Here is a 17,444-nt window from a genome sequence, read left to right as displayed (position 1 = left end):
GCAGAATTGAGGATACTTATAAATATCTTTCTCTTATTCTTTTCACTCAAACATATTCAAAATTAATGTACTTATCCGTTAACCAAGTCTTTATTCATAGGCTCTTATGATATTATGGAGCTCAAAGTTTTATAAATATAAAAAAAATTATCCTAAAGTGGTATAAAATAAGGACATACTTTCCTTGAATTTTAGGTTTTTATATATATATATATTTGCTTAATATATTTGCTTATATATATTTGCTTAAATATATATATATTTGCTTAATATATATATATTTGCAAAAATATATATATTTGCTTAATATCCCTGGCTATGAATGGTAGATGAACATTATAATTTAATTTAGAGATTTCTCAATGATGCAGAGCTTATCTATGACCTGGGACAACTCTCCTAACCAAAAGAATATTTATCTGAATATTTTGCATAACACTGTAATGTATCACTTCTATAGGGTGGGAGCATTTTGAGGACAAATGCTGCAAAACTGCGATACCATGGAAATCCTAAGCAACTTGACATCTAAATTTCCAACCTTCTTGTTAACCAGCAGTCCTGACCTAGAGTCTCCCATGCCTGGATCTCCATTCCTTTTTCTTGTTTTTACACCATTGCCTTCTCTGGACACAGCATAATCCTGTTTGTCATCATTACCCAGCAGAGTCTCCACGAGCCCATGTATTATTTCCTCTCCATGCTATCAGCCACTGATCTGGGCCTGACTGTTTCTACATTGTCAACAACATTAGGTATCCTCTGGTTTGATGCACGCAAAATCAGTCTATACAGCTGCGTTGTCCAGATGTTTCTTCTTCATGGATTCACTATCATGCAATCTGGGGTGCTGGTGGCTATGGCCTTTGACCGTTATGTGGCCATCTGTGATCCTCTGAGGTACACTACCATTCTCACTAATTCCAGAATCATTCAGATGGATTTCCTGTTGATTACATGCGCTGTAGTACTAATACTACCACTACTTTTGCTCCTTAAGCCTCTCTATTTCTATAGAATGAATGCCCTTTCCCACTCCTACTGTTACCATCCAGATATGATTCAATTAATCTGTTCAGACATTCAGACATTAATCTGTGGATTAATAGATCTCATCCTGACAACTGGAATAGATACGCCATGCATTGCCCTGTCATATATCTTAATTATTCACTCTGTCCTCAGAATTGCCTCCCCTGAAGAACGGCACAAGGTCTTCAGCACCTGTGTCTCCCACGTGGGAGCAGTTGCTATCTTCTACCTCCCCGTGCTGAGCCTGTCCTTGGTGTATCGCTATGGTCCATCAGCCCCCAGAGTGGTCCATTCAGTGATGGCCAATGTATACCTGCTTTTACCCCTTTTGTTCAGCCCCATCATCTACAGTATAAAACCAAAACAGATACACAAGGCTCTGCTCAGTCTGCTGCTTACAAAATGAACAGACATAATTTTATTTGATGCAAAAAAACCTGGCGTAAGTGACTTGCACTATAGAAAAGCAAACTTGGTAGCTTAGTGCCTATTGGATGTGTTTTCTTCATAGTTTTCATTCACTCAACAGTAAATATGTTTTGTATTTAGTCATAAAATATGAGAATGATATATCACCCTGAGACATTTGTAGCTTAATTAGGAAAATGACAATAGTGACATAATAAAAATAATACTCCCAGCAACCAACACGTATTGACTCTTTGTTTCAGGCTAGGTGTTCTACTAAATTTTTTAAGATATATTTCATTTAATCCTCATAACAGTCAAATGAAATACACAATATTGTTTATTAAATGTTACAGGTGAAGGAACAAGTCTAGTGGCATTTGGGCCAGCAAAAGACATGTGAGGGGCGGAGCAAGATGGCCGAATAGGAACAGCTCCAGTCTCCAACTCCCAGCGCGAGCGACACAGAAGACCGGTGATTTCTGCATTTTCAACTGAGGTGCTGGGGTCATCTCACTAGGGAGTGTCGGACAATCGGTGCTGGTCAGCTGCTGCAGCCTGACCAGCGAGAGCTGAAGCAGGGTGAGGCATCGCCTCACCTGGAAGCCAAGGGGGAAGGGAATCCGTTTTCCTAGCCAGGGGAACTGAGACACACAACACCTGGAAAATCGGGTAACTCCCACCCCAATACGGCGCTTTAAGCAAAGAGGCACACCAGGAGAATATATCCCACGCCTGGCCGGGAGGGTCCCACGCCCACGGAGCCTCCCTCACTGCTAACACAGCAGTCTGCGGTGATATATCGGCAAGGCAGCAGCGAGGCTGGGGGAGGGGTGCCCGCCATTGCTGAGGCTTAAGGAGGTAAACAAAGCCTCTGGGAAGCTCGAATTGGGTGGAGCTCACAGCAGCTCAAGGAAGCCTGCCTGTCTCTGTAGACTCCACCTCTGGGGACAGCGCACAGCTGAAGACCAACAGGGGAAACAGCGGGGGCCGGTGCAGACGCGAACGACTCTGTCTGACAGCTTTGGGGAGAGCTGTGGATCTCCCAACTCGGAGGTTGAGATCTGAGAACGGACAGACTGCCTGCTCAGGTGTGTCCCTGACCCCTGAGTAGCCTAGCTGGGAGAAATCCCCCACTAAGGGCAGTCTGACACCCCACACCTCACAGGGTGGAGTACACCCCTGAGAGGAAACTTCCAAAGGAAGAATCAGACAGGTACACTCGCTGTTCAGCAATATTCTATCTTCTGCAACCTCTGCTGCTGATACCCAGGCAAACAGGGTCTGGAGTGGACCTCAAGCAATCTCCAACAGACCAACAGACAGTGCTTCTGACTGTCAGAAGGAAAACTATCAAACAGGAAGGACACCTATACCAAAACCCCATCAGTACGTCACCACCATCAAAGACCAGAGACAGATAAAACCACAAAGATGGGGATGAAGCAGGGCAGAAAAGCTGGAAATTCAAAAAATAAGAGCGCATCTCCCCCTGCAAAGGAGCGCAGCTCATCACCAGCAACGGATCAGAGCTGGTCAGAGAATGACTTGGACGAGAGGAGAGAAGAAGGCTTCAGTCCATCAAACTTATCAGAGCTAAAGGAGGAATTACATACCCAGCGCAAAGAAACTAAAAATCTTGAAAAAAGAGTGGAAGAATTGACAGCTAGACTAATTAATGCAGAGAAGATCATAAACGAAATGACAGAGATGAAAACCATGACACGAGAAATACGTGACAAATGCACAAGCTTCAGTAACCGACTCGATCAACTGGAAGAAAGAGTATCAGCGATTGAAGATCAAATGAATGAAATGAAGCGAGAAGAGAAACCAAAAGAAAAAAGAAGAAAAAGAAATGAACAAAGCCTGCAAGAAGCATGGGATTACGTAAAAAGACCAAATCTACGTCTGATTGGGGTGCCTGAAAGTGAGGGGGAAAATGGAACCAAGTTGGAAAACACTCTTCAGGATATCATCCAGGAGAACTTCCCCAACCTAGTAAGGCAGGCCAACATTCAAATTCAGGAAATACAGAGAACGCCACAAAGATACTCCTCGAGAAGAGCAACTCCAAGACACATAATTGCCAGATTCACCAAAGTTGAAATGAAGGAAAAAATCTTAAGGGCAGCCAGAGAGAAAGGTCGGGTTACCCACAAAGGGAAGCCCATCAGACTAACAGCAGATCTCTCGGCAGAAACTCTACAAGCCAGAAGAGAGTGGGGGCCAATATTCAACGTTCTTAAAGAAAAGAATTTTAAACCCAGAATTTCATATCCAGCCAAACTAAGTGTCATAAGTGAAGGAGAAATAAAATCCTTTACAGATAAGCAAATGCTTAGAGATTTTGTCACCACCAGGCCTGCCTTACAAGAGACCCTGAAGGAAGCACTAAACATGGAAAGGAACAACCGGTACCAGCCATTGCAAAAACATGTCAAAATGTAAAGACCATCGAGGCTAGGAAGAAACTGCATCAACTAACGAGCAAAATAACCAGTTAATATCATAATGGCAGGATCAAGTTCACACATAACAATATTAACCTTAAATGTTAATGGACTAAATGCTCCAATTAAAAGACACAGACTGGCAAACTGGATAAAGAGTCAAGACCCATCAGTCTGCTGTATTCAGGAGACCCATCTCACATGCAGAGACATACATAGGCTCAAAATAAAGGGATGGAGGAAGATCTACCAAGCAAATGGAGAACAAAAAAAAGCAGGGGTTGCAATCCTTGTCTCTGATAAAACAGACTTTAAACCATCAAAGATCAAAAGAGACAAAGAAGGCCATTACATAATGGCAAAGGGATCAATTCAACAGGAAGAGCTAACTCTCCTAAATATATATGCACCCAATACAGGAGCACCCAGATTCATAAAGCAAGTGCTTAGAGACTTACAAAGAGACTTAGACTCCCATACAATAATAATGGGAGACTTCAACACTCCGCTGTCAACATTAGACAGATCAACGAGACAGAAAGTTAACAAGGATATCCAGGAATTGAACTCATCTCTGCACCAAGCGGACCTAATAGACATCTATAGAACTCTCCACCCCAAATCAACAGAATAGACATTCTTCTCAGCACCACATCGCACTTATTCCAAAATTGACCACATAATTGGAAGTAAAGCACTCCTCAGCAAAAGTAAAAGAACAGAAATTATAACAAACTGTCTCTCAGACCACAGTGCAATCAAACTAGAACTCAGGACTAAGAAACTCAATCAAAACCGCTCAACTACATGGAAACTGAATAACGTGCTCCTGAATGACTACTGGGTACATAACGAAATGAAAGCAGAAATAAAGATGTTCTTTGAAACCAATGAGAACAAAGATACAACATACCAGAATCTCTGGGACACATTTAAAGCAGTGTGTAGAGGGAAATTTATAGCACTAAATGCCCACAAGAGAAAGCAGGAAAGATCTGAAATTGACACTCTAACATCACAATTAAAAGAACTAGAGAGGCAAGAGCAAACACATTCAAAAGCTAGCAGAAGGCAAGAAATAACTAAGATCAGAGCTGAACTGAAGGAGATAGAGACACAAAAAACCCTCCAAAAAATCAATGAATCCAGGAGTTGGTTTTTTGAAAAGATCAACAAAATTGACAGACCGCTAGCAAGGCTAATAAAGAAGAAAAGAGAGAGGAATCAAATAGATGCAATAAAAAATGATAAAGGGGATATCACCACCGACCCCACAGAAATACAAACTACCATCAGAGAATACTATAAACGCCTCTACGCAAATCAACTAGAAAATCTAGAAGAAATGGATAATTTCCTGGACACTTACACTCTCCCAAGGCTAAACCAGGAAGAAGTTGAATCCCTGAATAGACCAATAGCAGGCTCTGAAATTGAGGCAACAATTAATAGCCTACCCACCAAGAAAAGTCCAGGACCAGATGGATTCACAGCTGAATTCTCCCAGAGGTACAAGGAGGAGCTGGTACCATTCCTTCTGAAACTATTCCAATCAATAGAAAAAGAGGGAATCCTCCCTAACTCATTTTATGAAGCCAACATCATCCTGATACCAAAGCCTGGCAGAGACACAACAAAAAAAGAGAATTTTAGACCAATATCCCTGATGAACATTGATGCAAAAATTCTCAATAAAATACTGGCAAACCGGATTCAGCAGCACATCAAAAAGCTTATCCACCATGATCAAGTGGGCTTCATCCCTGGGATGCAAGGCTGGTTCAACATTCGCAAATCAATAAATGTAATCAAGCATATAAACAGAACCAAAGACAAGAACCACATGATTGTCTCAATAGATGCAGAAAAGGCTTTTGACAAAATTCAACAGCCCTTCATGCTAAAAACGCTCAATAAATTCGGTATTGATGGAACGTACCTCAAAATAATAAGAGCTATTTATGACAAACCCACAGCTAATATCATACTGAACGGGCAAAAACTGGAAAAATTCCCTTTGAAAACTGGCACAAGACAGGGATGCCCTCTCTCACCACTCCTATTCAACATAGTGTTGGAAGTTCTGGCTAGGACAATCAGGCAAGAGAAAGAAATCAAGGGTATCCAGTTAGGAAAAGAAGAAGTCAAATTGTCCCTGTTTGCAGATGACATGACTGTATATTTAGAAAACCCCATCGTCTCAGCCCAAAATCTCCTTAAGCTGATAAGCAACTTCAGCAAAGTCTCAGGATACAAAATTAATGTGCAAAAATCACAAGCATTCTTATACACCAGTAACAGACAAGCAGAGAGCCAAATCAGGAATGAACTTCCATTCACAATTGCTTCAAAGAGAATAAAATACCTAGGAATCCAGCTTACAAGGGATGTAAAGGACCTCTTAAAGGAGAACTACAAACCACTGCTCAGTGAAATCAAAGAGGACACAAACAAATGGAAGAACATACCATGCTCATGGATAGGAAGAATCAATATCATGAAAATGGCCATACTCCCCAAGGTTATTTATAGATTCAATGCCATCCCCATCAAGCTACCAATGAGTTTCTTCACAGAATTGGAAAAAACTGCTTTAAAGTTCATATGGAACCAAAAAAGAGCCCGCATTGCCAAGACAATCCTAAGTCAAAAGGACAAAGCTGGAGGCGTCACGCTACCTGACTTCAAACTATACTACAAGGCTACAGTAACCAAAACAGCATGGTACTGGTACCAAAACAGAGATATAGACCAGTGGAACAGAACAGAGTCCTCAGAAATAATACCGCACATCTACAGCCATCTGATCTTTGACAAACCTGAGAGAAACAAGAAATGGGGAAAGGATTCCCTATTTAATAAATGGTGCTGGGAAAACTGGCTAGCCATAAGTAGAAAGCTGAAACTGGATCCTTTCCTTACTCCTTATACGAAGATTAATTCAAGATGGATTAGAGACTTAAATGTTAGACCTAATACCATAAAAACCCTAGAAGAAAATCTAGGTAGTACCATTCACGACATAGGCATGGGCAAGGACTTCATGTCTAAAACACCAAAAGCAACGGCAGCAAAAGCCAAAATTGACAAATGGGATCTAATTAAACTAAAGAGCTTTTGCACAGCAAAAGAAACTACCATCAGAGTGAACAGGCAACCTACAGAATGGGAGAAAATTTTTGCAACCTACTCATCTGACAAAGGGCTAATATCCAGGATCTACAAAGAACTCAAACAAATATACAAGAAAAAAACAAACAACCCCATCAAAAAGTGGGCAAAGGATATGAACAGACATTTCTCAAAAGAAGATATTCATACAGCCAACAGACACATGAAAAAATGCTCATCATCACTCGCCATCAGAGAAATGCAAATCAAAACCACAATGAGATACCATCTCACACCAGTTAGAATGGCAATCATTAAGAAGTCAGGAAACAACAGGTGTTGGAGAGGATGTGGAGAAATAGGAACACTTTTACACTGTTGGTGGGATTGTAAACTAGTTCAACCATTATGGAAAACAGTATGGCAATTCCTCAAGGATCTAAAACTAGATGTATCATATGACCCAGCCATCCCACTACTGGGTATATACCCAAAGGATTATAAATTATTCTACTACAAAGACACATGTACACGTATGTTTATTGCGGCACTATTCACAATAGCAAAGACTTGGAATCAACCCAAATGTCCATCTGTGACAGACTGGATTAAGAAAATGTGGCACATATACACCATGGAATACTATGCAGCCATAAAAAAGGATGAGTTTGCGTCCTTTGTAGGGACATGGATGCAGCTGGAAACCATCATTCTTAGCAAACTATCACAAGAACAGAAAACCAAACACCGCATGTTCTCACTCATAGGTGGGAACTGAACAATGAGATCACTTGGACTCGGGAAGGGGAACATCACGCACTGGGGCCTATCATGGGGAGGGGGGAGGGGGGAGGAGGGAGGGATTGCATTGGGGAGTTATACATGATATAAATGATGAATTGATGGGTGCTGACGAGTTGATGGGTGCAGCACACCAACATGGCATAAGTATACATATGTAACAAACCTGCACGTTATGCACATGTACCCTAGAACTTAAAGTATAATAAAAAAAAAAAAAAAAAAAAAAAAAAAAACATGTGAATAAGATGGTGCAGGGTTGAGATTTGAACCCAGGCATCCTGTATCTCAGATGCCTTGTGCTTCACCACTGAATTACGTATTCTGCCAAAAACATCTAACAGAAAGGTTATAAGATCAAAAATAAGATGTGGATCTCCATAAATCTATGCCATGTCTTAAAAGGTTTTGATAGCTTTCTTAAAATACACATTAGCTGTTTTCTTCATGGATAATTCATTATACAGAAGGTAGAAATAGATGTCCCATGGCATGTAAGTCATTATCCAGTGTTGAACTTTCCAGTCCAAAGAAAAACTTCAGGGATGAGGCACACTTGCTGATTTATCACAGGAAATAGGAACTTTCAAGAGTTAGAAAAGATCATGATGTAGACTGCAAGAAAATTTGAGGCAGAGGTTCTGAATACTTTTTTTGCACAATGATCCCTCAGGAATCTAATGAAATGCATGAATCCTTCTCCACAGATAAACACACAAACATTATTTTCAATAAAACTTCAGAGTTTTGACAAATGACATGAAGGACCTATAAGACTCCCTTAATCAATCAAAGAACCAAAGTAAAGAATCTTCATGGTTCTTAGCCTATACAGTTATACAGAGCAACACCCAAAATGTTTGGTTCCTGAAACAGAACCTATGGTAACTACTGATTTAAGAAAAAAGCAGAAGCCTCAAAACTTCTATTGCATAAAATGGTAGAGAAAGTTCCAAGTGAAATGGAAATGGAAAACTAAAGGCAGTCACACCAATTTATTGCCACTGGAAAAGTAGTGATAGATGGGAGAAACATTCCATGTACCCCACAAACACTGGGGCAGCAGTGTGCTGGAGGCAGCACACATCAGCTTGAAAGAGCCCGTTGTGTGCATCTCTTCCCAACTATGCATTCTGTAATATCATATTGGTAGCTTAAAATCATTCATAATGAGAATATTTACTCCATGAGAATTGATAAGCATTAAATATGAGGACTTTCCTTTGGTTTTAAAGATTCAGTTGGCCGGGTGCGGTGGCTCACACCGGTAATCCCAGCACTTTGGGAGGCCAAGGCGGGTGGATCACTCGAGGTCAGGAGTTTCAGAACAGCCTGGTCCACATGGTGGAACCCTGTCTCTACTAAAAATACAAAAAAATTAGCCAGGCGTGGTGGCGCAGGCCTTTAATCCCAGCTACTCCTGAGGCTGAGGCAGGAAAATCACTTGAACCCAGGAGGCGGAGGTTGCAGTGAGCCAAGATGGCGCCACTGAACTTCAGCCTGGGTGACAGAGTGAGACTCCATCTAAAAAAAAAAAAAAAAAAAAAAAAAAAAAAAGATTCAATTTATCAGCACGCCAGTGAGTACAGGTATATTTTATATTTGGCATTGCAGGAAACAAAATAAGTTAAAAGTGCAGTAAAATATATTCCCTTGAACACTAAAGGCATCACTTCATGTCAAGTTTCTGGCATTTCTCCTTCAGCATCATCATTAGTATCACCACTAGTTCTCCACATCTTAAAAGGAGAGAACCTTTCTGCTCATTTATGTCTTCTCGCCTCTAAGTCCTCTAAGCTCTCAGCTATACTCACTTTCAGTTATTCTGCTCTATTCAGCAGGCCTGACAAACTTTGTTGTTTCCAAGACATTTTTGCATGTTTCATCCCAGTAATGCACGATAAAAATTATGCTCCCTATCTTGTGCACATTATTTTTCAAGCTCATTTATTTATTTTTTTAAATTGACAGATAAAATTGTATGCAGATTTAATCGAATGCAGATTTAATTTAATTAATAAGGTTGTATGTGATCATACAGCATGGTGTTTTGAAGTATCTATACACTGTGGAATGATTAAATCTAGCTAATTAACATATGTGTTTACCTAACATAGTTATTAGTTTTGTGGTGAGAACAAAACATCCACTCTCTTAGCATTTTTCAAGAATACAATATATTGTCATTAACTATAGTCATCATGCTGTATGACAGATCTATAAAATGTATTCCTTTTATTTAACTGTAATTTTATATCCTTCGACCAACATCTCCTCACAGCTGCCCCAGCCTCTAGTGTCCACTATGCTATGCTGTGCTTCTATGAGATCAACTTTTTCAGATTCCACGTATGTATAGCATCATGCAGTATTTGCCTTTCTGTGACTGGGTTGTTTCTCTTAACTTAATGTTCTCCAGGTTCACTCATGTTGTCACAAATGACAGGATTTTGTTTTTATGGTTGAAGAATATTCCATTATGTATATGTACCACATTTTCTTGATTTATTTATCCATTAATGGACATGTAGATTGATTCCACATCTTGGCTATTGTGGATAGTGCTACCATAAACATGGGAGTACAGATATTACTTGAATGTCTTGCTATTTCTCTCAATTACGATTGTCAAATTCAGAAACAATTTGCATCCTCCCTAATATTTAACTTATATTTCAAAGTAGCTACAAAAAAACTGTGTGGAAACTTTTTTCTAATGCACCAGACTTATCTCATTGTTTTACATGTATTACAATTTTTGTTCTCATTTCATTTCTTCACTCCCAGGACATTATGGTACAAAATAACGATTATGGGCTTTGGAAAAAAACAGATCAGGATTCAGAAACTTGTCTGGACATTTTCTATTGGTGTGCAGCTGAACTAATAACTTAATAATTCATCTGGAAACTGGAGATATGAAAATAATATAAGGAAGACACATAGTATAGAACCTCAATTTTAGTTTTCATTCCTTCTTTCCTAGATAGAGAGATGTATCCCCTCATTTATAATTTACTTCAAGTATCCTTAAGCTGTATGTGGTGAAGAACCAGACTTGTAATATTTGTATTTCCATTTTGTTGTGAATTAGATACTAGCACATAACTTGTGCTGTATTTGTCTTATCTCATATGAATGACAACTTCCATCCTTATTTATCTTTTCCTCCAGACAATCCCGTTTATTACATGATTACATGTCCTGAAAATGTCAAATTGCATAATATTTTTGAAAGTCTTGCTTTAGATTCCTGTTTGTATCTCCGGGTTAACTGGTAACCAATAGTCACAGAAGGGCACTGGTCTATAGACCGCACTTGAGAGAGTGCTAACCTAGTCCATATTTCCATTCAGCCTTCTAAAACTGCATCCAGATGACACAGTTATTAGATCACTCTGCTCACAATAATGTTTAATACTCTACAGACACCACTTCTAAAATTCATGTAATGTCATAAAGACCCAACATAAACTCACCCGTACAAATGAAAAATATATTAAATCACATGCAATATGTTGATAGTTCAGTACTACCTTTTTAAGCAATAAAAATGGGGAATTCTGGTTTTCAGAAAGTTTAGTTTACGCTTCTTTGACAAAATCACCATCTAATTGTAACTGATTTTCCTCAAAATATGGATTTAACTCAGATCCTGAGGCAATAATTCTTTAATGTGCCCCTCAGATTTTAATTTATGTTATTCTTTCTACTAGCCTGTTTACTATTTTTCCTGTCTCCACCACCACACCCAGCTAATTTTTTTTTTTTTTTTCTTTTTTGTATTCTTAGTAGAGACGGGGTTTCACCATGTTGGCCAGGCTGGTTTCAAACTCCTGATCTCAGGTGATCTGCCCGCCTTGGTCTCCCAAAGTTCTGGGGTTACAGGCATGAGCCTCAATGCCTGGCCCTGTATGAAATTTTCTAGAAAATTAAGTCTAAGTATCATTCTCAAGTACGGGATATGCTGCCTTCAAAATCCAAGCATGTTTACCAAGTGCTTGCTTATTTGTAAATGGCAAATGTACTAGGAAAAATTATTTGCCTTTCACTTTTCAGGTAGCATAACAGTATTGCCCAGATTAATAAACAGCTAAAAACTTCATTGCTGTGGCAGGTCCCTAAATGTTTGTAAGGTACATCTTTCTCTCACTAACAATACAGGGAGTATGAAATACTATCCATCAAAAGTGAATGCATACTGTTTTTACTTGTCTCTACTGAGAGGAATATATTCATCAGAAAAAATAGTGCCATTACTTGTTCCAGAGGGTGTATGATCTGTTCTAATAAAGACATAATATACGTTATAACAATGGTAGAATAAAAATAGAGTATCAACTTGAATAAATTAGTTCATCATCAGCCTCCTTGATCCATCTGTTTATTGTAGAGTGATTTGTGTAACAGTGACTTGAATGAAGTGACATGGTAGGAACCCGTGGTAGGCAAATAATGTCCCACCAAAGATGTCCACACCCTAATTCCTGTAATCTGTGAATATGTTGTATTGCACAGGAAAGGGACTTCCAGATATAATTGAGGTCATGGAGTTTAAAATAGGGAGATAATCTTGGATTTTCTTCATAGCCTAATCTAATCACATAAGCCATTCATTAAAAGCAGAGAACTTTCTATGGCAGGAGGAGAAAGAAAGCAACAGAAGAGAAGGTCAAAAAGATTCATACCACGAGAAGTACTCTACGCTAGCTGCTGGTTTGAAGATGAAGGTGTAATCATGATAGAAAATGAAAGTAGCTTTAAGGAAATAAGAGAGGCTTCCAGGTGACAGTAGAGAAATAGGAATTTCAGCCCTACAGTCTCAAAGAACTAAATTCTCCTAATGACACAACAAAGCTTAGAAATAGATTTTACCCCACAGTCTTCATATAAGAGCCAGGCTGCCCACCAACTTGATTTCAGCCTTAAGAGACCAGGAACAGATAAATCAGTTGTGCCCACCCAGACTTCTGGCCTACATAACTGTGATATTGTAATCTGGCTGCCAAGTTTGTGTAGGTTGGAACTTCTGACCCATGAAACTGTGAGATCTGTGTTATTTTTAAACCAAAAAGTTTGTGGTTATCTGTTATGATAGCAAATTAAAAACTGTACAGAACAAAAATGCATGCCAAATGGCTATAAGTCATTTAAAGTGGATTAATCTTTGAAATTCAATTGAGGATGCTGCATTGTTGTTAATTTACTATCTTGTCTGAAGAACCATGCTAGTTGTGGGTGTTTCCTCTTAGTCTTTCTCATAATATTGTGAGAATCTATGTGAGAGTTCCATCAGATGCTAAATACATTCATTCTGATCCTTAGGGATCAAGGAAATAGCCACGGTATAGGATAATGCACTAATTTTACCTACTATGAGGGTGATACTTGGGCCAGGATCTCTTTTACCAACTGGCTTCCATATACCTCACTCTAACAGGAATAGCATATTAGTATTTCAGGTCTCTTGAATTAGGGTTAACTTAGAACATATATCAAATGACCTTTAAATGTTCTGCATAAATATTACTATTATTTTTAATTCATAAATTTTAGAAAAGGTTTAGAGAGGTGAAGGTTCTAATTTATGTTTTCATATTCTAAATTTTATTTTCTTCTTTGCATTTTCTACTATCCAACCCACTGGTTGCCTAACTCTACTCAGCATTCAAGTTTTCATATTAAAAACATTATTTCCCAAGAATAAAGTACTTTTTGTCTTAGGTGTCTACTATAGCATCGTGAACTTATGGTACTTATCACATTGTATTTTAATTCCTTGTTTACTGTAAGAATTCAACTACTCTATGTAATAAACTATCAAAACTTCAGTGATTTCAAACAACAAGAATTACTTTAGTTTACTATTCCATGGATTGATATGGCAGTAAATTTAGACTGAGCCAGTATGGCAGATTTCTGCTAGGTTCACTCATGCATCGGTGACTGCCTGATGAATTGGCTATCAGATGAACAATCTAGAATGGGTATTACTCACAAAAGAATAGAGGGCAGGCTATCACCTTTGACAATGGGAGAAACTGGGCTACTTATTTTACATTATTTAGCAGGTAAGAATTGCATTGCTCTGCTGTTCAGAAAACTAGAAATTACAGTGACACAGTTATAACTAAACAAAATTTTGAGTGACACATATATGACTATAACATGACATTTTTTAGTACAAGTGCATATCTGTCATATCAAAAAAGGGGGAAAAAGTGGATCTTGCCTCATTTTCAGGCATGTGAAATGTGAATTTTTAAAAATTGAAAAACTGTTTACCATATAATGATGCTATAGCTGTGTAAAGGAATGTAGTATATATTGACATTATCAGAATGAGCATTCATCACAATATTCTGAGCCAACAGGAAAGCAACAGTCAGAAAATTTAGTAAATTTACATTGTAATACCTCATCAAAGCAGAATTTCTGAAAAAAAATGAAGGTAAAAAAGAATGAGAGAGAAAAACTGGAGAAATGGGGGGAAATAGAGATTTGACAGGATAGAGACAAGGAGAAAAGAAGAAGGAAAGGGAGGAGGGAGGAAAGAAGAGGAAGGGAGGGAGGGAGGGAAAAAGGGAGGGAGGAGACATGAGAGAGGGAGAGAAGAATGGAAAGAGGGAGGGAAATTAAAGGTGTAGCTTAAATAAGTAGTTTCCAAATAACTCATTTCTTACACCAAGCAAGGAAACCCACATTCTGATGGTGACTTAACTTAATCATTTTTTATAGTTGCAGCAGAAAAATATAGACAGAAACAATGAACTTATTTAAGACTATTACTATCTAATCATTGGACTCATAGAACTCTTCAACCAGTGGAGTACTAAGCCCAGGCACATCTGTGATGTTATAGCTGGGTCCTGGTACGTTATGGTACTGTGAAACATTGAGCAGAAACATCTGGGTGGGTGGCCCATGAAGAAGTTGATTCTGCAGAAATCTCTGTGATCTCTGAGCTTGCAGAGATCAACCTCAAACTTCTCAGGTAAGAGCAATCACTTTCACCTCCTCCCATAACTCAACAGCTGCCATCCTCAGAAGCTGCCTCAAGCTTTTGTCCTGGCCACTGGGATGAACACTAGCATTAAATTTCAGCATAAGTCTACTAGGAAAATGCTGGGCCTAGTAAAACAGGGAAGAGGTTATAACCTGAAGAATGGCAAAGAAAAGGAGGAATTTTATGGCAAGGATTCATAAAATACCATCAGGACTGAATAATGAGAATGCTTGATCAAGGAGGCCAGAATGAAGTGGGAGGAGAGCAAGATGGACAAATAGAAACTTCTACTGATTGCCCTTCCTTCAGGAACACCAAATTTAACAACTGTCTACACAAATAAGCAACTTCATAAAGACAAAATATCAGGTAAAGAACCAGAGTACCTGGTTTTAGCTTTGTATTGCTGACAGAGGCACTGAAACTGGTAAAGACAGTCTTGAATCACAGAGTGCACCCTTCCCCTATCCCCTGGCAGTGGTTGTGTGACACAGAGAGAGAATTTGAGTGTTTGGGGGAGAGAGAGCACCATGTCTGTGGGACTGTGCACTGAACTCAGCACTGCCCTGTCACAGTGGAAAGAAACACCGGGCAGTACTCAGTTGATGTCCAAGGAGGGGGCATTTAATCAACCCCCACCCAGAGGAGAATTGTTCATCCCAGTGCTCAGAACTTTAATTTTGGCAAGCCTTGCCACCACAGGTTGAAGCTCTCTGGAGTCCTAAATAAACTTGAAGGGCAGTCTGTGCCTACCACAAGGACTGCAACTCCAAGGCAAGTCCTCATGGTGTTTTGGGCTTGAGGTGGGGTAAACAGTGGATTAGCTAGAGACTTCAACACCCCACTTTCAGCATTGGGCAGATCCCTCAGACAGAAAATCAACAAAGAAACATCAGACTAATAAAATACCTAGGAATTAACTTAGCCAAAGAAGCGAAAGAACTCTACAAAGAAAAGTATAGAACATTGATGAAAGAAGTTGAAGGGGACATAAAAAAATAGAAAGATATTCCAAGTTCATGGATTCGAAGAATAAATATTGTTAAAATGTTCACTACCTAAAGCAATCTACAGATTTAATGTGACCCCTATCAAAATAATAATGACATTTTTCACAGAATTAGAAAAAAAATTCTGAAATTTATATGGAACCACAAAAGACCACAAATAACCAAAGATATCCTAAGCAAAAATAACAAAACCAGACAAATCACATTACCTGACTACAGAGCTATTGTAACCAAAATACATGGTACAGGCATAAAAACAGACACTTAGGCCAATGAAACAGAATAGAGAATCCAGGAACAAACCCACACACCTACAGCAAACTTATTTTTAACAAAGATGCCACGAACATACACTGGGGAAAAGACAGCCTCTTCAATAAATGATGCAGGGAAAACCTGGATATCCATATAGAGAATGAAACTAGACCCCTGTCTCTCACCATATACAAAAATCAAATCAAAATGGAGTAAAAAGATAAATCTAAGATCTCATACTGTGAAACTTCTAAAAGAAAACATAAGGAAAATTTTTTAGGACATCGGACTCAGCAAAAGATTTCCTGAGCAATACCCTACCAGCCTAGGGAACCCAAGCAAAATTGGACAAATGTGATCACAACAATTTCAAAAGCTTCCACATAGCAAACAATTCACATAGTAAAGAGAAAACACACAGTATGAAAGAAAACATGGCATACTATCCATCTGACAAGGGGTTAATAACTAGAATATATACAGAGTATAAACAACTCTATAGGAAAAAAAATCTAATTTAAAAATGGGCGAAAGATCTGAATAGAGCTTCTCTAAAGAGGACATGCAAATGGCAAACAGGTATATGAAATGGTGCTCAGCATCACTGATCATCGGAGAAATGCAAATCAAAACTACAATGAGATACCCTGTCACCCCAGTTAAAATGGCTTTTATTCAAGAAACAGGCAATAACAAATGCTGGCAAGGATGTGGTGAAAAGGGAAACCTCATATACTGTTGGTGGCAATGTACATTACTACAATCACTATGGAGAACAATTTGGAGGTTCCTCAAAAAACTAAATATAGAGCTACCATGTGATCCAACAATCCCACTGTTAAGTGTATACCCAAAAGAAAGGAAGCCAGTATATTGAAGATGTATCTTCAGTCCCAAGTTTATTGCAGCACTATTCCCAACAGCCAAGCTTTGAAAGCAACCTAAATGCCCACCAACAGACAAATGGATAAAGAAAATGTGGTACATATACACAATTCAGCCACAAAATATAATGGGATCCTGTCATTTGCAACAATGTGGATAGAAACAGTGTTGTTATATTAAGAAAAATAAGCCAGACACAGGGGAAAAAAACTGTCACATGATTCACTTAATTTGGGGAACTACAAATTGAAACATTAAACTCATAGAGCTAAAGAGTAGGGTGATGGTTAACAGAGGCTGGAAACGGTAGTGGGGGTTGTATGGGAAAATGGGGATGGTTAATAGGTACAAAAGTAGAAAGAATGAATAAGATCTAGTATTTTATAGCACAACAGGGTGATGATAGTAAATGATAATTATACTGTTTACAATAACTAAAAGAGTACAAATTGATTGTAACACAAAATACAAATGCTTGAGGTG

At 38.7% G+C, this 17,444-nt stretch overlaps 1 protein-coding gene across 1 annotated transcript; it reads left to right on the top strand.

Annotated features, from left to right (window-relative positions):
* Positions 1 to 482: 482 nt before the first annotated feature.
* On the top strand, positions 483 to 1,438 carry LOC104681969 (olfactory receptor 51F1-like). Its single transcript, XM_010388425.2, is given in 2 exon segments — positions 483 to 573; positions 576 to 1,438. Coding segments are annotated over 2 exon segments (954 nt in total).
* The last annotated feature ends 16,006 nt before the right edge of the window (positions 1,439 to 17,444 follow it).

Source organism: Rhinopithecus roxellana, chromosome 15, assembly GCF_007565055.1.
Source record: "Rhinopithecus roxellana isolate Shanxi Qingling chromosome 15, ASM756505v1, whole genome shotgun sequence".
NCBI classification, from domain to species: Eukaryota; Metazoa; Chordata; class Mammalia; order Primates; family Cercopithecidae; genus Rhinopithecus; species Rhinopithecus roxellana.
Note: the sequence above shows the minus strand (reverse complement) of the source record. Positions and strands in the feature narration are given on the sequence as shown.